The sequence below is a fragment of the Choloepus didactylus genome, chromosome 10 (genome assembly GCF_015220235.1).
Source record: "Choloepus didactylus isolate mChoDid1 chromosome 10, mChoDid1.pri, whole genome shotgun sequence".
Classification (NCBI taxonomy): domain Eukaryota; kingdom Metazoa; phylum Chordata; class Mammalia; order Pilosa; family Megalonychidae; genus Choloepus; species Choloepus didactylus.
Genome location: NC_051316.1, coordinates 72,545,986 through 72,570,701, shown reverse-complemented (window position 1 = coordinate 72,570,701; position 24,716 = coordinate 72,545,986). Strand labels below are relative to the sequence as shown.

Below are 24,716 nucleotides of genomic sequence, written 5' to 3'. Positions count from 1 at the left end.
ATTTCAATTGAAAGTTACTGGTTTACTGCCTCTTAGTAGATGTGAACAATTTTTGGTGAAACTGTTAGAGATCAGTTTGACTATGGTGGCAGAAAAACCTCACAGTTTCCATTCACTTTTAATTTTAAGTCCCAGGATTAAAGATCATTTGTAGTATAATGTAACCATGTAGGCAAATACAGCTTTTCTTAGCCCCCTTTTGATACTCGGAGGAAGGAGTGCTTTTAAGTAAAGCACAATCTCTTTTGAATTGCATGACTACCTTTTCTCATGGTATAATTTCATTCACATTTGTTCCCTTCTCCCACAACCTTAAGAGAAGAGCAGCATGCAGTATTTTGCTTTTTCTTCTTTTTTTTTTTTAAGATGTGGTTTAAGGTAGTACTTTAGTTTAGGATAGATACCAAGATAACTAGTTAATATTGTTTTAAAAATCAGGCTCTTAATTAAAAATGCTTACCTTTATTCAAGAAAACTACATGTTGAAAATGAATTTGGAAAGATTAGATTGGAATTGCCTCAAATTCAATTAAGCCACACTGCATGGACGTGCTGGGAATATCAATACAATCACTGTAAATTTTGTACAAACTGATTTGTTGCATTATCTTGTTCATCTAACATACGGTACTTTTTGTGTCCATATTGCAGACGGCAACTCCAAACTAACATGGCAGTCAGACTGTGTGATGTGGCTTCTCTGCTTAGAAGTGGTTCGTGGGCAGCAGAGCCTTGGACCGGGGTCTGTGGGATTTTTCTTAAATTCTGTAGGCTTTTTAGCATGTTGCAGGAGTGCTGAGGCCATACCAAACACTTGAACCTTTCATTTGGCGTACTAATTATTCTTACGTTTAACCTATTGCGGTATGGCTGTCATTAGGACTTAAAGCACATTGCAATTTTAACTATAGCGGTATATGTAGCATCAGAACCATGCTCTTTTTATAATCTAAATTAGGATTTAGTGCAGACTCAAAGAAAAGAGTGACAAGCTTTTTTTTTTAAAACAAAAAAAGTTTTGGTATGGTCTGAATACTAAGTTACCACAATTCTTTACATTCTGTTTACTATGTATTTTTTTGGTTACTAAATTTTGAAGTTATTTACAATTCCTATGCTCAAAAAAAAAAAAAAAATTGTGTTGAAATTGTAAATCTGGCTGAAAATTATTTGCCCAGTAACTGTTGAAAGAGTTTGCATTCTGTGAACAGTTGTGTTGAGACTATCAATGGAATATGCATTATTTGTAAAATATAGCACATTAGTATCATTTTATTCTGAGCAGATGGTCCTATAGCTGAGAGATGCTGTAATTTTCAGCACACGCAGCCTACTGCAGCTGTTCACTTGAATGTTGGCTTAGGAGCTCATTCTTGCCACCTGAACATGGAAATAAATGTGCAATTAAGTGAGGAGTGTTTGTTGTCCTTGTTAAATCCTGCTAATTTCAGTCAAAGAACACTTTATATTTCAAATGCCATCCCAGTGAGCTTTAGTCCGAATCTTGCATTTGGGCTCCTAGTTTCTGCACATAAACTAACTTTTGAACAGGGGTTTGTTTTAATTGCCCTTGGTTACTGTCATCTTGTAGCATGTTGTTACATAACTGCTAGGCAAAGGTTAGCTACACAAGAATTTTGCTATGTAAAGAGTGATCCATAGCTAATTTTCTACAAACAGGAATAGTTATATTTTATTAGGAAATCTGAAAGAACCTCTTTCAGTTTCATTTGGACCTGTTGATTATAATAAAATCCATATATTGAATTATTGCAGTGTCCCTTTTTAATACAGACTTCTAAGGATTTCTTTTTTTTTTTTTTTTTTTTTGCCCCCTTAAGTATTCCCTGTGTGAGAGAGGTAGCTGGCAGCTTGTAGAGTAAATACCCATTTCTTTGAAAAGGAAACGGAGTCTTGGAGGGGTTATACATTGTTTGATATTTCACAGGTGTTCTGGATTTTGTCTCCTAATTTTTTTTTTAAAAATCACAACAGCACTGATTCTTGACCAATCTGACCAGTCTCAATCTGTCCTGTGCTGCCTTCTTTTATAATATCTCTTGGCAGTAGAGATTTCTTATTTCTTCCTAAATGCTTACCCACTGATGTGCCCTCTTATTTTTCTTAGGCAGTGTGCTTTTTAAAATAGTTTTTTTCTCTTTCCTTGTAACCCTCTTTCCCTCTACTTTATTTTCTTTGCCTCAGCTTCTTTGCTTTTTGCATATTAAATTTCCCTAAAACTAACATCCTGTCCAGTCAGAATGATCAGTTTTGAGCATTTCTTTGTGCAGATGAAAAACGTATTGAATGAAATATGAAGGGTAATCCTTTCAGTGATGCTTTGATTTTTGGATTCCCCCCAAATCTTGGCTGGCCAAAGTAGACAGTTATTTGAAGATACTTTTGGAAATTTGGGACTGTGGTTTGTGACTCTTTTGCTAAGAGTATAGGGTTGCTTTTTAGGAAAGGAGATCCATAATTGCTCAGTAAGTGATATTTAGAGTAGCCTGAACAGTTTGAGGCCATTTTCCTCTACTCTGCTATTTATCTGGTATTTGGAGTTTATGGATACCTTATTGCTTGCATTTTCAACAGGCTTAATGTGCTCAAAAGCAAATTCCTTGGGCTGGTCTGTTTGCAAAAGTTGATATATTTACATTGTTGTTTTGGTGGACTGGATAGGTTTTTCTTTTTCTTAAAATCAGAGTCAAGGCAAAATACCATGTTGAATTGTTTGGGAATTTTATTTTGATGTTGTAGAGCAGTTGCTAACTCACCAAGTAAAAGAGAATTATTGGTGATCATTAGCTGCCAAGGTAGACAAGAATGGTCTGTTAGATTCTACAAGGTAGACAAAGTATTCATAGTTACATCCCCCAGATATCTATAAATCCTTTTTGCTCCCTAATATAAAGTATCTGATATTTTTCTTATTTCTTACCAACAGAGGTACAAGATGTCAATCAAAAAAGTTTTTAATATGTAACCAAAACAGTACATGTTGACAAAATTTATGTTTTTTAAAACAAGTACACTTGTTTCTTGATTATAAGTTCTTCAATGCCTGTCAATTTAAGGGAACTGAATGTTTTAGGATAACTGAAAATCTCTTCAAAGTTAGGGAGATAATTTTTTGTTTTATTTCTGGTAGCATGTTAAGCACTTCTATTTATGCTTTGATTTTTAGTCAGGGCTCAACTCTGTGCTCTTTGTCCTTACTAAAATTTCCTCAGGTCTGTGGACATTTCAGGTGAGTAAGGGCATGTGAATAGACCCAGAATGTGATTCTAGACAATGTTTAATTTCAGATTTAAATTGTATTTAGGTGCATGTGTGGAATATGTATGTGAAAGTATAATTGTAATCTTAAAAATTGAACAGCCAATATAAAGTAAAAATTAATGTAGGTGTTGCACTTTTTGCTGAAGTTTTTTTTGTAATTTCAGGAGAACAACTTGTGTTTAGTGACAAGTTTTTAAATTCTTAGATGGAATCTTTAATAGGTTGTGAAACATGAATTCTGACATTTCTTATTTTCTCTGTTTTTAGCAGGTAATTGCTGCCATGGAAACACAACTGTCTAATGGGCCAACTTGCAATAACACAGCCAATGGTCCCACCACCATAAACAACAACTGCTCATCACCAGTTGATTCTGGGAATACAGAGGACAGCAAGACCAACTTAATAGTCAATTACCTTCCTCAGAACATGACACAGGAGGAGCTAAAGAGTCTTTTTGGGAGCATTGGTGAGATAGAGTCCTGTAAGCTTGTAAGAGACAAAATAACGGGTATGTAGTTTTATATAAATTACTCACATTTAAAGAAATGTATTTCGAGGTGTGAAGAAATTATGCTGGCTACTTGTAAATCATTCATACTGCGATTTTACTCATCTAGATTTTCGCTGTTACTAACAACATCGGTAGTGTGAAACTTGGTTTTAAGAGGGATTTGTTTTCTGTTTAAATCAAATTTTTGAGGCAGCATATACTATAACAGGACGTTCAGATACTCTGAATTGGACAATGAAAGCTTTGAAAGATATTTTAAAAGGGTGTGTGTGTCTGGGGAAGGAAGTATCATGCTAACCTTTATATTTTATTTCACCGAGTTTATGTGATCTGGCATTTCAACAGTAAGATACACAGAGAATGTTTTGTTTTGGGAGAGGAAAGAAATCTCTTACTGTCCTTCCCCTTAAGTCTGTATAGTCCTTCTGCTTATATGACAAAGAAAATGGTATTATTCACATTGTCATTGTATAAAGATTTACACTGATATTATTTGAGTGTATCAAGAACTTATGATCTATTCCTTAACAAGGAAAAGAAAAGGTGATATATGAGTGCCCCCTCTTATCGTAAGGATATGAGTGAAAAGATTGGGTAATTTGGTCTTATTGATGATATATTTTGAATATTCGGTAGTTTAAAATCTTAGTGTTTTGTAAAATTTGTCTAATTTTTAGAATAAGCCAAAAAGTAATTAAGCAACATTTTCTTAGGATAGAATAGTTAATGCTTCCTGCAGTTGTTTTTTTCAAACACTAAAAATTTTTGAAGTATAGACAGGTCCCCTATCTTTTCCATGTTATGTTAAATTTGAGTGATGATATGTATGAAATTGCTTTATATGGCTTTTAACCAAAAATATAAAACTAATTATTTGAAATGATAAAAGGATACCTAAAGGTAGTGTGACGTGGAGCCAGGAGTCTTGACTCTTAACTAGTCATGTGTTCTTGGACAAGTCATCTCTTGGCTTCTGGTTTCCAATGGTAAAATGAGGCCGAGGGACGGGGAGGAGGGGGGGGGGTCCCACTGGCTAATTTCTAAGGTCAGTTTTTTCTTTTTCTATGGTAGTACTCATTTTTCTTCTGGTTTTGTTATCATGACAGCAGAGCTTATTCTCTTCCTGTTATTGAGTGAGTTTTTAGAGGTAATACCTGGGCTTGGACTCAACAATAGTGTTTCCTTTAGTTACAGCATTGAGGGCCCCAAAGAACTTATTCAATGAAATCTTTATATATATATATATTATATAATATATAAGTGCAATATACACACTAATGTTCTTGTAAAGTAAAAGCTGATGGTCATCAATCTGTACTGATTAATAATTATTATAGTTTAATTGTATTGCTTAGATGTTCATTATAATCTCATCAGGAAGATTATCTTTACTTTTGTTCTTTAACATTGATAATAAAATGGATGAAATTTTTCAATTCTTTTCCAAAATGACTGTGAGCCAGTATATGTGACATTTTATAAAGAAATAGAGTATTTGAAAAGTTTGAAAAAGTTATAGAACAACAGCTTTTCTCATGTGTCTGTCTATCCCAATATTGAATTCTGCCTTTTTTTTTTTTTTTAAGCAAACTGACATCCTTTATATGCAGATTTTGCCAATTCATAGGCATAAAAAACAGTATGTCATAAATGGTGTAAAGGCTATGACATAAATGATGTGATTTTGGTTGCTTAGTAGCTATGCTCCCATTTTTTAAAAAGAAAGATGCTTGAACAGGGCATAAAAGTCACATTTTTAATTATGATATTGGGAGAAGATGGTAACATTAAACAAATCATACATCCTTTTTATTAGGCAATTGCCACAAGAAACATCTCACTGATTTTCGTCTCTCATCTCTGGTCAGTCTTGTATTATCTTATTCGTCTGTAAAACTTTTGTCAGAGTTATTTTGTAGCAGTGTTAGATAAATTTAAGTTTCACATCTCCACACCTTATTCCTCCAGGGCTTTTTATGTGGGGGACAATATAATAGAAACATACATAGTACATGGGTAATCTGAAATACACAGATCCTGAAAAACTGTTAATATTTGTTGTCAATCTCTTTCAGTGGAGGAGAATAATGAAGGTTTCTGCCATAGTAAAATTTCTGTTTAAAACCTCTGGTGAGCTAGTGGATTGCTCAAGAGATTCCAGTAGGCAACCTTGAGTGTTGAAAGATGTTTTCTAAGCTTCATCCCATGAGGTAATCATATGTATTCCTCAAATAAGTGTTCTATTGACACATAAATCTGAGAAACGCAGCACTCCATAGTTCCCTATTTAAGGTCCACCCTGCAGATCATCAGTATTTTGAAAACCATGAAAAATCACGCAGTAAAGCAAACCTGTTTGACTTATAGTTCCTCATTTGATCAGAGAAACAATTTTGAAACACTGGCACTAGATTTCTGTTAAACATATTGCTGTAAGAACTTTCGATGTCATTTGTTAGCTGGTTACCACACAAATTAATCTGAAATTCTTCTGTAACCTGTTCAGATCGATTAAATATGAACATGTTTCATATTTACGCATGATTTTGAAAGGTGTTTTAAAAAGTTCAGTAGGCAAATGTGATTACTTCTAGTGACCGTGTTATCATTTGGCCCATTGACATCTTATTCTTGCTATGGTTAAATCCCTTTTGTTTCTTAAATGTACTTCAGAGTCCTTGACACCTGTTGATGCTGCATTCCAGAGGAGTGAAATGGATTTTATGATTCAAAGAATGAATATTAGAGTGTTAGAGCCAGAAAAATGGTGTAGATGACCTTATCCAACCCGTTTATTTCTCAGATGATGAGAGGCCCAGATTTGTGAAATGACTTGTCCAAGGCCACATAGTGCATGTGGTAGAGTGGGGACCAGCATTCTGGTTTTCTGTTTCTTTTCCGGGAAATTTCCTCCTTGTCTTTTGTGGGAGGTACAGATTTACTCTTTAAAAAATTAAGTACAGGACCGATTAATGAATTTGTAGTGAGACATACAACTTGAACGCATCACAGAGGGGCTTTCTTTGATGGGGATTGGACGATTTTTGAGACAGGGATCTGAGGGATACACAAAATGAACAAGAAACCCACGCTTCTTTAGACACTTTATAATATACACTTGTAAATTCAGATATTCTAACCCATGGGTTCCAAATCTGGCTGGACATTGTTGTCTGAGGGAGCTTTTAAAAATACAGGTTCCAGAGGCTTTGGAAATATGTTGTCAGAAAGCTCCCCCGGTGATTTTGATGCCCAAGTAGGTTTGGGAATCACTGAGTGTCTTTTAAAGTACGGTTGGTAGAGGACCCTGCGTTAAAATCGCGTAGCATGTTTGCCAAAAATGCAATTTTGGTGGGGCCCAGGAATGCTCCATTTACCTTCGAGTTATCCACATCTTTTCTTGAACATTTTGCAGGGAGATGGAACTAGGGATTTCCAGATTTACCTCAATTCTAGTTTGGGGGAAAGGAGGCTGTTACATCTGCAATGCCTAATTCTATGGCAAACGTCCACATGTGAGGTGCTGATGCCCCCCCACCCCCACCCCAGCATTGGTCACTGATGAGTTAATTCCTGGGATATAGGACTAGAGAGGTTGAACACTAGGCTGTGTCTTTACTTATTGTGGGACCTCTCCCTGAAAGTTTGTGTGTGTGTATGTATATAATTAGTTTTCAAAGCTCCAGGATAGCTTGTTTTGTCAATGTTAATTTTCCTAATAAAAGAAGGGCTAGAGAATTTGGGTTACTTAAAGGACTCAGGTAATGAGTACTGTCCATTTTACCTTGATGTGATGCTTCACTTTCACTCTAAGAATTGTTTGAGGTGGGTCCTGTGCGCACCCCATCAACTGCCATCTAGAAACTTTCAGATAAAAAAAAAAAAAGCAAAACAAACAAATATGTACTTGGGAATTTAAGGAAGGAGACTTTATAGTGTTCATTATCTACTGCCCACCTCCCAGCAAGTAAGGGTTTTTAGCTAGGTTTAACTTTGTCTCTGTTGTTTCCAAAGAATTCTGAAGCAAGTTTTGATCCTGGTTTATTCTATCAGGGTTATGTGGTTTTCAAACTTTATTTTAATAACATGGGATTCCTCCCTTCCTTTTAAACAAATACAGCCTTACTCAATGCCTCACTGTATACCATCAAATTTAATAGCAGTAAATCACAGTGAAAACAAGGCTGTTTTGAGGAAAGTTAATTTGAAAATGTTGTTGTGTGTGTGTCAGGTACAATCTTAAGGTCAGCCTGTCAGGTTCTCCATAGTATTGAGATCAAGAGTTCTGAGTTTTGTGGACTAGTTGTAAACAGGAGGGTGGTTTTATGTGTGTGTGCATGTGTGTGTGTTGTTGTTAGTTTAATAAACACCTCACTTTGCAGACTCTGGGTACTGTTTAATTTGAAAGAAAATAAAATTTGTTTCAAATTTGTGGTACCTCTGAAGCATGTTTGAAACTCCTTTAGTAGATAAAAAGTACTGAAGAAACTATTTGCATCTTTGTCAATGTATCTTTAACATAATTATTTTTCCATTGTACCTTTGTCTTTTCCAAAGGTCATGGCTAATCAAAATTTGATAGAGGCTTTTTATAAAACTGTGTGGGAAAGACTTTAAAATTTATTCTTCTAGGTCCTTTTTTTTCCCACTTGAACATGGATATTTTTATAAAATAATTTTCAAGGTTTCTGTGTTAATTATTTTAGATGAGAACTTTCAGGATGATGAAATTCCACATTTCTAAAATTAAAGAAATCAAATAGAATTCTTTACCATGAAATAAGTTAATTGCCATTTAGCAAACTTAACAGAAAAGCTGCTTCCTCTAGTATCCAATGGTACTGAAATCTTTAAAGGCCAGTTGCTGGGAAAAGAAAACCTATTGTGATGATATAGAAAAGTTTGAAATAGAACCGTTCCTAATTAATTTGGAAATCATCTGCATTTTTGTTTCTTTTATTTCCTGAGGTTGATATAATGCAGCTCTTTAAGAGTCATTTACACTGTTTACTGGCAGTTTTTTATTTAGGGGGGAAATGAGGTTGAACTTATTGGGAAAATGAGGTTTAGGAGTTCTGATTCTGTGGGTTCTTGGTCCTCTTTGTTAGAACCAAGCCCTTAGTGCTTTTGACTTTATCCTCTGATAGAGATTCTTTAGGCGTGTAAACACAAACTTAACATATTCAAATTCATAGAAAATAAATTACAATTGAAGTTTTCCTGCAAGGATTTTATAAATTTAGTAAGGTATGCACGCACATGTGTATTATTTGCTATTTCAGACCTTTTGGCATATTTACACTTTTTTTTCTAATCAATGTTTATTTTGAATCAGGAGATTGGTAGTTTAAAGATATTCTCAATTTATTATTTTGTGCCTGTCATAATAATGATGGAAAAATTTCTGAGAAAGAAGATTGTTTTTCTGAATTAAATGTGGAGAAGATAAAGAGCAATAAAATTCTGATACAGGACTTACTGCTTTTTCCTTTCATGATCTATAAAATGCTAAAAATTCTGTTTCTCCCTGTGTATGAAATTGACAAATTTCCCCTCCATCATTTCATGCTGTATGGCAAAATCAACCTGTCTCCTAATTGTTTTTATCCCCTTTCAGATACCTGCACTATCTTTTTTTTGAAAATAAACATTCTGTCTTATAAATCCTGACTAGACAAAGCATTTTTTTTGCACCTATTAGAACATTTCTTTTTAAATATTTCCTGAACAGAATAGTTGCCCTTGAGCCATGCTTCAGAATTCACCAACTTCTTTTGAGCTTGTTCTAAGTTAATTGACTTTCAGCTGAGTGCACTGCTGCTACTGAATTTTGAGAGCTGTAGAAACCCTCAGAGCTTGCCTTTCCACCTCAAAAGGTCAACTTAACAAATATTTTCTGGCATTTTATTTGTGTCATTTGATTTGTCAGGCCTATATAGTGGCTTAATTAGCATGTTTTACCTTTTAGTGTATTTGCTTGTGCTCTTTAAAATTTTAGAATGCCACTATTCTGACATCATTTGATGTCCCTTGTTGGTGATGAAACCTGTAACCAAATATTTTTTGAGGTACTTGAAGCCATAAAGCTGCATCCACAGTTCTCCCAATTATTATGCTGAAACAGATCCTCAAAATCTTGTTAAAACTATCTTTGTGTGATCTAACTACTTAGTAATTGCTTGTGCTGTTACATTTTTAGCTAATTGACGGATGTTCATTCTAAGGCTTGTGCTTTGATGATATATTTTCCAGATTAGGAGTCTCAATCAGTACTTGATGCCTCCTTGAAGGAAAGAAAATGCAACATGGCAACATTTTATTTAAGCTGTATTTGTATATGTTCCTTTCACATCTTTCCATAATGAAATGGATGTGAATGCAATAGTAATAGGATTTACCAAGCCCCTATCTATATATACTAAGGTTGTCATTTCCTTACCTTCTGATGAACTTCTTTGGTTTAACATGGAAACAAAATACTTGCTTTCTCTTCCTCCCCTATAGGGAGGTGGCCTGTTGAGCAACAGCTTTAGAGGATTTAGCCTAGAAAGAACATGTTGGACTTTTCCATAAAGTGAAGAGAGTACACAAGTGTACTGTCTCTGCTCTATCTCCTTTTAGCAGTTAATATTCATTAAATTGCATGGCAGTTGCATGTTTTTTTGCTTGGCTGAACCAGTTTTTGAGAAGCATCTCCAGATAGATCTGATGACCTAGAATTCTTACAGTTTCCCATGATGTGGGAAGAATACAAGTGTAATTTTCTATCCTTTGCTTTCTAGGTGATTTGACCAACATAATTGGTTTTCTAGGGGTTGGACAAAGTGGGAATAGGATGTACAAGGCAGGACTTGGGAGCAAAGAAAGATGATTAATGATACTATAGCAGTCTCTGTGAACGAGAGCACTGGAGTGTGGTGTTATTGCTCTATGTGGTATTGTGTGAATGTTAATTCAGAATGAATTATCTTGACTTAAAATATGAAGGTACTCTCAGCCGAGTTTCCCCTATGGACCATTAATGATCTAGAAGGTAAGCATGTACTTCAGTTGAGCCATGAGGAATTGGTTAGATTAAAAACAAACTGTGGCTTGTTTGCACTTTTATTGACATCACTTTCTTAAGACTAATATCCCTTTAATATAAATTACGAGTACTATTACTAAATAATTTGATTTCATCAAATGAGATTTTCAAGTAGAGAAATACAGAACTCTGTGTTTCTGGATGTTAAGTCCAATATTCCTGCAGTGTTAGCAGATCAGAGCACTTAAAAAATTGCTGTCCCTTTGTTTTCTTCTGTTGAAATATTCATTGAAAACATTCAAAGCATTGCTTCATTCAGTCATCACAGATTTTACAGATTTCAATTTGTGTAAGTAGGGGGGAGCAATTTCCATGAGGGTATGGTTAACTTAGCAGATGCAATTTTAACATCTTGTTTTCCTTTTTTGTTAAATCCGTAGGCATATTGTGAACTAGAGTTTATTTTTAGCTCTTAATGAGTTCTTTTCTCATCATTGTACTTTTTGTTGGAACTCTGTTTTCTACATAATGCTTTGATTTTTTTTTGAAAAGGAAGGTTGCTCATGGCTGACAAGTCCTGATTACCCCTCCCCCACAATAAAATTGTCTTATCTTAGTGTGGGACCAAAGAACCTGGTTATTTTCTTGTTGAGGAGACAAGAACCATGCCCTTGGCTCTTAAAACCTGTTTGACCTTTTGGCTTTATCCTGAAAAAGTCAAATTTTCTTTTTAAAGTAAGGTTTAAGGGAGGCTTAACTGCATGTAAACAGATAAGCCAGAATGATTTCATTGTTTTCAGGGTCACTGGAGCCTGAGGAAACAGCCTTTTCTCCTCAAGTCCTCAGCCTGAAGGAATCATTAGTGATTGGCGCTGGGGCCCTTCAAGACTGTCTTCTGAATCCTTCTTCCTAACCCTGCTGCTAGCTTTTTAGAGCTTTTGTCTTACCACTAAAATGAATTGTAGTTTGCTCTTAGTCCATTTTAAAATGCGTCTAAATAGGCTGGTTATGATGTGTCAAGTAAGTTGACATCTCTTCATGTATAAAATAAAGGAGCTCTACTAAATGATTTCTGATGTCGTATCTAACCCTAAAATTCCATGAGTTTTTTCTTTTGTGAACCTAAGTGCTAAGTTATGTCTTCTGAAACATAGTGTCAAGTAATTTTGCCAGGTATGGTACAGATAACGTATTACCTTCTCAATCAGAATGACTTGGGATCTAATATCTTAAACCTTAAGATACTAAACCAGGTTTGTTTTTAGACCCTTAAGCTTTTAGTATTTCTGGGCCTTTATTTCAAGAATAAATCCCTTCATTTGTGTTAAAATAGGATTGAAATACAGAATTGATAGTGCTGATTTCCTATTGTGTTTTATGTCAATAAATTTCTTTTTGTAAATGCTCAAAATCAGGAGTCTTTGCAAAAAGGCATGATAATCATCAATGTATTATATCCCGTAATTCCAAACTCAAGAGCATTCAAAACCAGACTTGATGTGCTATGTAAAAGCAGAATGTGGAATCTTCTGGGCTTACTTGTCTTGCTCTTATTTGAGATTTTAATTCTTTAAGTATTTATAGAAAGCTGAACATATTTGAACGTAATTATCTATGTAAGGAGGTTGTCTGATAATCTTCTCTGACTTCTAGAGCTGGGCAATAGACTTTCAAAGTTTTCTCCCCCTTTTTTGAGGAGTAAGATAGGACTACCTACGTTTCATCTTATGCAGCTCTTAGTAACTGTGGGTAGAGGATAGTAGACAATGAAGGAAGCATTGTTACTTTCCAGTGCAGCCCAATTCCAGGTTATAAAGAAAGCAGGTCTCACATCAAATTTTGCCACACATAAAGACGTTGATTAAACATTGATTAGCAAGCAGGCCCAAAGGGATTCATCCAACTCCTCTGTAAGCTTGATGAAGTCCCAGTTCTCTGCCTTTTCTTAGGTGCTTCAGACACATCTTGTAGGACATGTTCACTGGAGACTGATGACATTCCAGAGGCAGGATTCTGTGCCCTCTGACATCATGAGAAAAGGAAAAAAAAAAAGGCTGGAATATAGGACCATTTAATGTCTAGGTTTTCTAACCATAAGGTTATAGGTTATAAGCCACCTTGGATCCTTGTGTCCTGTTTATACAAGGGCAGAGAGTGTTTCTAAACTAATTTAGTCCACTAAATATCTTGAATGCGTTTAATTTTGCTAGTGAGACCCCATTTCTACCACTCATTACACTAATTAACAAAGAACTAGCTTAAGGAATAAAAGCCCATTTAGACATTCATTATGCTAATCAGCAAAGAGTTGTTTGTTGATTTAAATATGGATAGTAGTCAGGCTTGTAACAGTCACTTTTAGAGTTTGACCCTTATATTATACTAGATAACTACTGACCTGTATATTCATGATACAGGCATACCTCATTTTATTGCGCTTTGCATATATTGCGGGTTTTTTTTGACAAATTGAAGGTTTGTGGCATCCCTGCGTCTAGCAAGTCTGTCGGCATCATTTTCCAACAGCATGTGCTCACTGCCTGTTTCTGTGTCACATTTTAGTAATTCTTGCAATATTTCAAATGTTTTCGTTATTGTATCTATTATGGTGATTGGTGATCATTGATCTTTGATGTTACTATTGCACTTGTTTTGGGGCACCACGAACTGCAACCACTTAAAAGAGCAGACTTTAATCGATAAATGTGTATTCTGACTGCATCATCTGTGTCCCCGTTTCTCTCCTTCTCTTTGGGCTTCCCTATTCACTGAGAGACAACAATATTGAAATTAGGCCAACTAATAACCCTACAATGGCCTTTAAGTGTTGGAGTGAAAGGAAGACTCACCTGTGTGTCATTTTAAATCAAAAGCTAGAAAAAATTAAGCTTAGTGAGAAAGCCACGTAGAAGGCAAGAAAGACTGAAATCTAGGCCTCTTGCACCGAACAGTTAGTCAAGTTGTGAGTCTAAAGGGAAAATTCTTGAAGGAAATTAAAAGTGCTACTCCAGTTAACACATGAATGATAAGAAAGTGAAATAGTCTTATAGTGGATATGGAGAAAGTTTTAGTGGTCTTGATAGAAGATTGAACCAGCCACAGCATTCCCTTAAGCCGTAGCCTAATCCTGAGCAAGGCCCTAATACTCTTCAGTTTTATGAAGCCTGGAGAAGTGTAGAAGGTGCAGAAGAAAAGTTTGAAGCTAGCAGAGATTGGTTCCTGAGGATTAAGGAAAGACGTCATCCCCATAATATCAAAGTTGCAAGGTGAAGCAGCAAATTCTGATGCAGAAACTGCAGCAAGTTATCCAGATTTAGCTAAGGTAATTGATGAAGGTGGCTACACTAAACAGGTTTTTAGTGTAGACGAGACAGCCTTATAATGGAGGAAGATGCCATCTAGAACTTTCTTAGCTAGAGAAGAAAAGTCAAGGCTTGGCTTCAAAGGACAGGCTGACTCACTCTTGTTAAGGGTTAATGTAGCTGGTGACTTTAGGTTGAAGCCTTTGCTCATTTACCATTCTGAAAAATCCTAGGGCTCTTAAAAATTATGCTAGATTGACTGCCTGTGCTCTCTAAATGGAACAACAAAGCCTGGATGATAACATATCTGTTACAACATGGTTCACTGAATACTTTAAGCCCACTGTTGAGGCCTGCTGCTCAGGGAAAAAGTATCCTTTCAAAATACTACTGCTCATTGACAATTCACCTTGTCACCCAGGATCTCTAATGGGGATATACAACAAGATGAATGCTGTTTTTATGCCTGCTAACACAACATCCATTCTGCCACCCGTGGATCAAGAGTTCATTTCGACTTTCAAGTCTTATTATTTAAGAAATATATTTTGTAAAGCTGTAGCTGCCATAGATAGTGATTCCTCTGGGTAAAGTCAGTTGAAAACTTTTTGGAAAGGTTTCACCATTCTAGATGCTATTAAAAAAACATTTGTGATCTGTGGAAGGAGGTCAAAATATTAACCCTAACAGGAGTTTGGAAGAAGTTGGATGGATAACTTTGAGGGATTCAGTAATTCAGTGGAGGAAGTAACTGCAGTTGTGTGGAAATAGCAAGATTTCCAATTACAAGTGGAGCCTGAAGGTGTGACTGAATTGCTACAACCTCATGATACAACTAGAACAGATGAGGAGTTGCTTCTTATGGATGAGAAAGTGGTTTCTTGAGATGGGATCTACTCCTGGTGAAGATGCTGTGAACATTGTTGAAATGACAGCACTTAGAATATTGCATAAACTTAGCTGATAAGCAGCAAGAGGATTTGAGAGAGTTGATTCCAAATTTGAAGGAACTTCTCTTGTGGGTAAAATGCCATCAAACAGCATTGCGTGCTACAGAGAAATATTTCTTGAAGAGTTAATCGTTCTAGCACACTTCACATTGCCTTATTTTAAGAAATTGCCACAACCACCCCAGCCTTCAGCAACCATCACTCTGATCAGTCAGCAGTCAGCCAACATCGAGGCAAGAACCTCCACCAGCAAAAAGATTACGACTTGCTGAAGGCTCAGATGATGGTTAGCATTTTTTTTTTATCAATAAAGTACTTTTTAATTAGGGTATGTACTTTTTTTTTAGTACATAATGTTACTGCACACTCAATAGACTACAGTATAGTGTAAACATAATTTTTATATGCACTGGGAAACCACAAAATTCGTGTGACTTGCTTTATTGCGGTGGTTTGGAACCGAACCTGCAAAATCTCTGAGGTATGCATTGTAGTGTATTAGATGACCACCCATAGAATTCAAGCTCAAATTACTGGCATATATAGAATATCACTTACAAAGTATTTTTAGAGTGAATATATTGATTGTTTCAGGTGATACTTATTTTCTTTCTGGAGCGCTGGAATCTGTGTATTTTATTTCCCTTCATTTCCACATGACTTTAGGAACCATCCCCTCCCCCTGAAATAAATAGCTTCTTTGTCTTCACACTTAGTTCTAGCCATTTCATCATAAGAGAAATAATCCATGTGTGTGTATATTTGGTTGAGGCACTTCCTTTATGTTGTCTATATGATTGTGGTATCAGTCTTAGTTAAAAATATTAGATCTTTTAGAGACCTAGAGAAGTTGACTTGCCTGAGGACACATAAGCCTAGTCTTTGCTATGGGGCAAATTAGCCTAACTCAGTCTTTTCTCCAGTATACTTGGTGCTTTGATAAGGCTAGGAGGAAAGACGTTATCTTCCTATTGTCTGTGGTTGGGATGATTTTGTTATTCTTATCTAGAACATAAGCTTTTGGAGTTTGGTAAATCTTTCCCCCATAGAGAAATGGAAATCTTTCATCCCTCAGCATTCAGGTGCCCTCTGTTTAGGAAAAAACACACTTCCCTCACCACTTCCATGTTTATAAGGAAGACTGATTTCCATATCACCTTCTTGCTTAGAGAATTCAAGGATCATCAGATCTATGCACAGATTTGCTTATCTTGACCTAAGTTACTATTTATTACAAATCTAAAGAATACCTTTAGCTGCCTGGGTCCAGCTCTGGGATCTTGCTGTAGAAGATCTAGCTGTAAATATTGGATCTAATTTGACTTTTCAAAGGTTAAGTTTTATTGAGATATATTCACATACCATACAGTCATCCACAGTGTACTATCAGTTGTTCACAGTACCATCATATAGTTGTGCATTCATCACCACAATCAATTTTTGAACATTTTCCTTACTCCAAAAAAAAAAATAATAAATAAAAATAGGAATAAATAAAAGTTTAAAAGAATACCTAAAGCATTCCATCCCTCCCAACCTACCCTATTTTTCATTTAATTTTTGTTCCCATTTTTCTACTCATCTGTTCATACACTGGATAAAGGGATTGTGAGCCACAGGGTTTTCACAATCACACGGGCACACAGTATAAGCTATATAATTATACAGTTGTTTTCAAGAATCAAGACTACTGGGTTGCAGTTCGACAGTTTCAGGTATTTCCTTCTAGCTATTCCAAAACACTAAAAACTAAAAAGGGGTATCTATATAGCACATAAAAATGCTCTCCAGAGTGACCTTTCTACTCCATTTGAAGTCTCCTAGCCACTGAAACTTTGTTTCATTTCGCTTCCCCCTTTAGTCAAGAAGAATTTCTCAATCCCATGGTGCGGGCTCCAGGCTCATCCCTGGGAGTCATTTCCTGTGTTGCCAGGAAGATTTACACCTCTGGGAGTCATGTCCCATGTTGGGGAGAGGACAAGGAGTTTACCTCCTGAGTGGGCTTAGAGAGAGGCCACATCTAAGCAACAAAGAGGTTCTCTGGGGGAGACACTTAGGCAAAATTATAGGTAGGCTTAGCCTCTCCTCTAATTTGATTTTTAGTGAATTTCCTTGGCAGGCAGAAGAACAGTATTTTGCTTAAAAACTGCGATGTGCAGTTCATCCATGTAGAAACAGAGATCCCATACCTCTTTTCCAGTTTCTCCCCAGAACTGTCCAAAACTGTAGGAACCCGTTTACCTTTTCCTCCATCTCCCACCCCAACACTCACACAGGCCTGGAGAATATTGACAGAGCTTGAATTTTTTTTGAAGTCTCATGTTTTATCTTAAATTTCTATGGATTTTGACTCCAGCTTTACCTATATTAGAATGTTCCCTAAACTACTGCTTAGTGCTACGTGAATCCCAGTTTGAAAGGCAGAAGCTTTCAAGTTCAGCCTTGAGATTCATCAGTGAATGTTGCAAATACCCCTGGCTTCTTGTTTAGGAGCCTTGAGATACAGTGATTACTAGCAAGATTATGACCTTTTGGAGCAATAAGTAGCCCAGTGCTTTAATGTTTTCAGCAATATTAGCTGACATACTTTTAAAGCTGTCTTGAATGTAACCAGGCCCTTAACATATGGTTTATGCTTGGTATGCCAAGTATTGTTAGACATAGGGTAAGTGGAGAACAAAGTAGATATGCCCCTTCTGACCTCATAGAAATTAATGGGCAGAGGGGGAGACACACTATTCAAGAATGTACTCATTCATGTAATATTTGGATGCCTACTATGTGCCAGGCACTGTTCCAAGCAAAATCCCTGGCTTTGTGGAGATCATGTTCTAAAATTTGATTCCTAACTGCTGATTTCTATGATAGAGGCCAAAGGCTTCTGAGAGTGCAGTCTGTACCTCAACCATTTTAATACTACATTGGTTTTGGCACTACCTAGGACTTCTTTTAAAATAGCCCTTTAAAACTACCGATTGAATTACCTGGGTGCTGAGGATGGAGGCATATGTGGTATTGACAGTGGCTGCCAATGGACAGTGCCGTTGGCATCACTTTGCTCAAATCTCCAAACAAGGTGGACCACCAGGCCTCAGGGACATGGTGTCACGGGAGGGGGGTACCTAGGCAGGGCATCAGTGATGGATGCTTCCTAACATTGTCAGCTCCAAGGCTCAGGAAGGCCACTTTAACTTAAAGATGCGGCAGTGGGCACACGGTAATACTGCCTTGGCAACATACTGAAGATTTTTATTATAAGGATTAGAGAATTCACATGGATGTCTTGAAGACTAAATTTGTGCAGTATTTTATAAGATTGCTGGTTACATGGCAAGGACTCCATTTTGCCTCTTTTGCAGGTGTTGATTCTTTTGAAAGTTGCCTCTAGATATCAGTCAGCATCCAATTTTGTGGCAGGCTACAGTGGATTCAGAAAGGAGAAGCAAAGCAGCTTTGCTCCCCAAAAGTCTTCTTTACCTTCACACTTTCCTACCTCCTCTTCTTCCAGAGAGGCAGAGCATACTGGGTATGAGCATCTGTATGGGTTCCTGGGACATAGTGAATAATATCTCCAGACTTCCTTTTGTTTACCTAACTTCAGCCTCTAATCTGGATATCTTGGCACCAGTTCATTCTTCAGTAGAAGTAGGCAAAGAAGGCAAAGTAGAAATTCTTTTCTATAGTTTTAGCTTTTCCTTCCATTTTTTTACCTTTCCCTCCCCAGTACACCCTTTACCCCACCCCAATCCCACAAAAAGTGAGGGGAGAAAAAGGCACCCTCAAACCATCCACCAAACAAAAACCACACTACATGCAGAGCCATCCTTTTTTTTTAGACAACAGGAACAATTATTGTAGTCAAAGAAGTTGTAAGTGTCTACCTGAAGCAACTTTGGGGAACTGTTGCTGATGTATGTTGAATTTAGAGTGAGGTGGTCTGTGGCCTATTTCTGCCTATACTTTATTTCAGACTTTAGAAAATAGGTGTTACTGAGTAGAGCAGTCTTCCTTTTAAATTGTAGGTCTCATCTCTTGGCCTCCTGCCTTTTCTGTTGGCATAAGCCAGTGCCTGCTGGCTACAGAAACATCATTCCACACTTAGTGACTATTTTCAAACATTGACTACTGACAGCTGAAGAGGGATTCCATGTGTTGGGGCTTAAAGAGCAGAAAACTTCTTCCAGGTTGTGGGAGGTGCCATTTAAAATAGTAAAAAACGGATAATATTCCTCACAGTTAAGGTCTTAATTCAAACTTCATGTAGACTTTTCTTCACCCTGCTGCCTACTTTGCACCTATATTTATTTTGTGCTTCCAGAAGCCTCTTATTGAAATAAGGGAAGTCTTCTACCACTGAGGCCTTAGGGGTTTGCCTGGTAATAGTGGTGAAGTCTACTCAGGTGCAACCAGTTGTTTGGCAGCCTTTGTCTAAGAATCTTGGGTGTGCTGGAGAATGTCAGCCAGTGTTGGGGGCCTGATTCCAAGATGGTGACTATCTGTGGAAGAGAGCATGAAACATGAAATACTCTGATAATGTAACTTCTTGTGGCAGCCCCTCATTGTTAGGATGAGGTAGAGGTGCAGGGAACTGGTTATACTTTGGGTAGGAGATACAGAATGTTCTGAATTGGTGACTTTGTTTTGTGTTTGAGCTAGGTTGTAGAAGCAGTTCTTCATGTATGCAGGGATGGTGTGGCCCACTAATGATGTATTCATTATTCCATTTGATGGTTAATCTTTGATGCATTCTTTTACTTGGAACAGAAGTGGGAGTGGTATTTCTTTTTGTTTAATTTGGAATGATTTGTCAAGGACTTACCTGGATCCAAGAGAAGATTGTTTTATTCCTTCATTCTACTTTATTAGAACCATTCCGTATTTGGGAATTCTCTTTCCCGGTGTATAGCTGGTAGGAGGATACTTCCAGAAGTCACAAGACCAGGTCCTTCCTGTCTCCACCTTAGTACAGGCTAATGGCCAGTATGGAACTCAAGTAAATTTAATTAGGTATTTTCTCCCAGGATCAAGGCTCTTAAGGATGATGAGATGGCGTTGGTGATCTCACATGTCTGTTCTGCTATGCGATGGTGGCATACTTCCTTTTTAGCTCCTTAGGTTTGCTTCTTCCAATAAGTAATCATCTGCTTGTTAGCTAGAGTTGATTTGTTTTACTTACAACTTAGGACTCCAGTGAAACAAGTTTTTGTGTAATCCATGTTTCTCTCTCTCAGTGTTGGAGTTTACGTTTCAACGTACCCGGAAGTAATTTAATTTAAATTAATTAAGTTTTCATTGTCTTCACTTTGACCTAGAAGAGAATAACTTTAGTAATTTCTTGGAAGTCCCTGTTTTGAACTCACCATTTTTCCACACAGGACTGTCAAAGGCATTGTAGGCTCCAGGCCTCATCTTCTGGATACCTTTGGAAGTCAACAGTGGAGTTGCCAGCATCTTGTTTTAGACCAGAGAGTTTTCCATTTGGAGGTTATTAAGTCCTTTTCTGATGAAAGGCACAAACTATTTCCAGTTAATCAACCCAGATGCCAGTCAGAGACCTTTGGCACCTGTATCATTCTAACCTGAACATTGAGTCCTTTAAATTAGCTTGTTTGCTCAGCTAGATTCTCTGAGGCACCATGATGTGGAAGAAATTAGAATGCCATCTCGGGTCTTCACAGATATCACTGTTTTATAGTTTTATATGGACAAAGGGTGTCGTGATTTTTTTTTTTTTTTTTTAAACACCTTTTGCCTTTACTGCTGGAGTCTAAGGGCTGTTTGTTTAAGGATTGTCTTTCACTTCTAACAAAATAAATTACTCAGATTTGAGAAGTGCCCCTTCTACTACCTGTTTTGTAATGTACTCTCCATTGCCAGTAGCCCTCCAGGGTTGGCATCCTGACCCATTTTCCTGAGTTCTGTAGGGTCACAGTTTATTTTCTCTTTTGAACCTATTACATTTGTCATGGCCGTAATGACATGTCCAGTCTTCTGTTCTCTGCTTACATCCTCTGAGACTTAGCTTCGGGGAAAATGAAAGCTGTAGGTAAAGGAGATTGCCTTTGTTTGAGAGGTGTGTGTAAGTTTGTATTTTGTAAGTAAAGTCACTTTTCTGTATCTTGCAAATAGTTGACTTGTAGTTGCTTTCCATTGTCAATTACGTAAAAGTAGGAGTAGGTGTAAAGAAGATGTTAGTATTCTCTCCCAAGTTGTCTCTTTCAGCTTCTCTTCCATTTGATTTTTTCCTGGTCGCCACATTTCTCCTTGAGTGAAAGCAAGAACAATGTAAAGAACACTGAGATGACAGTTGCAGTGGCATTCTCTGTGATCATGCAGCAATTCTTTCTGGGTATTTCATTTCTAGCTTTTAATCTTCAGGGGTCAGAAACATTTGGTAACTCACTCCTGTTCTTTACAGCAGCTGATGAATCATATACCTTGTGGAAAAACTGGCTTGCCCAGAGTCATGGGTTGAACTGTGCCCCGCAAAAAGACATGTTCAAGTCCCAACCCCATCTTGTAAATGTGGTCTTGTTCAGAAATAGGGTTTTTGATGATGATGTTAGTTAAAACGAGGCCAAATGGGATTAGGGTGGGCCCTTAATCCAACATGACTGGTGTCCTTATAAGAAGATTGAATTCTGGCACAGAGACCAGAGACCATGTGACAACTGAGGCAAAGAGTGAAGCCCAAGGATGACTGGTCCACCACCATAAGTCAGGAGAAAGGCATGGAACAGATTCTTCCCTGTAGACTTCAGAGGAAGCTTGGCCCAGCTGACACCTTTGTTTTATACTTCCAGCCTCCAGAACTGTGAGACAATAGATTTCTGTTGTTTTAAGCCACTCAGCTTGTGGTGCTTTGTTCCAGCAGCCTTAGCATGCTAAGACACCTGGGAATGACTTTCATTTATTCCCTCTGCTTACTTGGTTATCCTTTAATTAAAACCCTTCGTTGTCCACCCAGGTTGGGACTACATGTGCTCAGAGGTATTAAATTTCTGTGTCCTATCGATTCAGCACTATTGTATCAGTTTTTTTGGACAGTGTTCGGAACTCTAAGAAAATAAAATCTAGTTTTATTTAAAATATTTTTATTCCTAATGAATCACTGATGCAGAAAAATGACAGGTTTTTTTTTTTCCTTAAATCCAGTCAGTTTTATGTTTTTACCTTGTAGTGCATTAAAAATTTGTTAAGCTTAAAGGATTAGAATGGGATATCTGTTCCAGGAGCTTTAAGTAAAAATATGGTTGGGGGCAGGAAGTAAGGGGTGAACTGGCCAGGAAATCATCAGGTTTTAGAAGATGATACAAAAAATTTTTGAATAACACCCTAATTAGGCTTTAGATTCTTCCTTTAGAAAGCATAATTCCTTTGGGGATTGTAAAAAAAGAAATCTAATTTAGCTCTTGGTCACTTGATTTGTTTTTCCCAAGAAATTTTGCTTCAGTTTTTTATCCTACAGGAAAAATGACTGAGAATGCAAATGAAAGAACAAGTTAGCTTTGTAGGGAATAATGGGATCAGGGGTTCTGGGGTGGCAATCAAGATTGGGAATTGATTATGTCTTAATGGTAAGACTTAAAATTTGACTAAGAACAATTGTTGTGATAAAATTTGATGACCAAGATAGTTATAATAGTGACTATCCCTTAGGTTTTTGTTTCTGGATATTCAACCAGAAGTTTTGAGGATTGCAAAGAAGGAGAAGAAATTCTGGGTTTATTTCAATGTTGTAAGAATGGAAGGACTAGAATTAAGAATAGCCAAGTAGAATAGTTAATTAAAGTATAGAATAATTAATAGATGCTTTTGAATATATGTTTAATGTAATCTTTCATACCCTGGAGGCCTAAGAAAAACCATTTGTCCCTCTCCTTTGTTCCACAAAGAATGGCATTTAGAGGTGATTAATCTTTATCTGAATCTTAGCTAACCTCAGAGGTATCCATGAAGCTTTTATGCATATACTGTAGATATCAGGACTGTAGATATAAGATGTATCTTTTTAAAAATAGTATAAATTCCTTCTTTAGTCCATTTAGTATTGGATGCAAATTTTTTTTGGGGGGGGGACTGATGGGGGAAAATGAAGAACCCAAATATAGCATAGTAGGCTTTTGTGTTAATGGAGATGTTTTTCAGTGTATATATCTGTTTTCTTGGAAAGAAATACTCTTACTTGAGAAAAACAAGTTAATAATTTAGGTAGTAATGTTCTTTAGGGGAACTAGAGTAAGTACTGGTTGTATTATATTTAGGAATAGTGCTTGACTAGTGAGTGATCTGGCAGCAAACAAGGTTTTTCAAGTTCTTCCCAAAATAAAGGAGGTTAGTTTATATATGAAACTGTTTAGTCCTCTGCTCTTTATAAATAGCAAAGAAGAAATTGTTAGCAACAAAATAGGAAAACTTTTGACACCATGAGCTATTGAATATTGGAGTAAGCTAAAAGGCTAATGTTTAGTGAAATCTTCATTTCTTTGAGTGGTGTACTTACAGTTGAATACCTAACATTTTGTTTAGCATTCTACAGTGTATGGAGCTCTTTAAACATGACTGATTCTAAGTCACAGATCTGAAATTATTTGTGAAACCTACTCAACAAGGGCTAGGTAGATGGTGGAGCCACAGGGGTAAACGTTAGAATATACCTTTAGCCCAGATTTTTTTCACACATAGGTGAGAAGTGCTGTTACAGTAAATTACTTTACACATCAGATGATCCTTAATATTGTTTAATCTGTTGCAGTAAAAACTGGGCCCTCCTTAAGAGTGAGTCTCAGATATGTAAGTAACATCAGTAACAGCAAAATGAAAGAAAGCATCATATTAAAAAATTTTTAAGATGAATTAAAATGGAGGAGGTCATCTTGAATGAGATCTTTTTTTCTTTACCCCCCACTGCTATGGATTCTTGAATATTTGAGACAATAATGTGGTAGTAACTTAAAAAGATTTTTTTGTGTGTTTAGGTTTTTTCCTGTTTTATGGGAAAAATGTATCCTGAGTTAGCCTCAGTGATCATGTGTACTAAGTTGTTGTGTATATGGTTTAAATATTTTATTTTTAATATAGTTTTAAATCAGTGGTAAAGGATAGGCCTCTTTTTCTCCAGTTTAGTGCGATAGTATGTTTACTATGATGCTGATGCAGACAATAACAAATCACTTTTGTATCCTAACAAGTCCTTGTCTAGGCAAAATTTTTTAAGCATTTGCTTCTTCATCAAAGTGTCTATGTGAATTTTAAATTTGGAGGATTACAGTAGCTCATCTTTTCAACTTTTCAAGTAAGTGATTTTGGAATAATGATTATGTGTGATATGAATGTAGCAATTGTAGTAGCTAGACCATTTTGCATTTCTCGTTAGATGCCATCTGTTAATTGGTGGGCAAATTGCCCTGTGATCTCAGAGTGCTTAGCTGTAACATAAGCTCTCCCTTAGCAAAAACAAAATGGATTATTTATTTCCATCAGGGCACCTCTTTGACTTAATTTGTAGCAATGGTTCCCATCAGACCTGCCTTTGCAACTTTTACCATGTACAGCTTGTCTTCCCCTGTAGATTATGTTCCATTGGGATTCTTTCCCCTTTGCTGTTTTAGAGAGGGCTTTCTGCAGGCCCTTGAAACCAT

At 36.6% G+C, this 24,716-nt stretch overlaps 1 protein-coding gene across 2 annotated transcripts in view; it reads left to right on the top strand.

Moving 5' to 3' along the window:
• ELAVL2 (ELAV like RNA binding protein 2) overlaps positions 1-24,716 on the top strand; it is a 148,478-nt gene that overhangs the window by 67,999 nt on the left and 55,763 nt on the right. For both annotated transcript variants that reach the window (XM_037797349.1, XM_037797348.1), the window contains exons 2-3: positions 652-742; positions 3,550-3,793. In XM_037797349.1, the coding sequence (XP_037653277.1) occupies positions 671-742; positions 3,550-3,793 (316 nt within the window). In that variant the 5' untranslated portion in view covers positions 652-670. The remainder of the gene's footprint in view (positions 1-651; positions 743-3,549; positions 3,794-24,716) is intronic.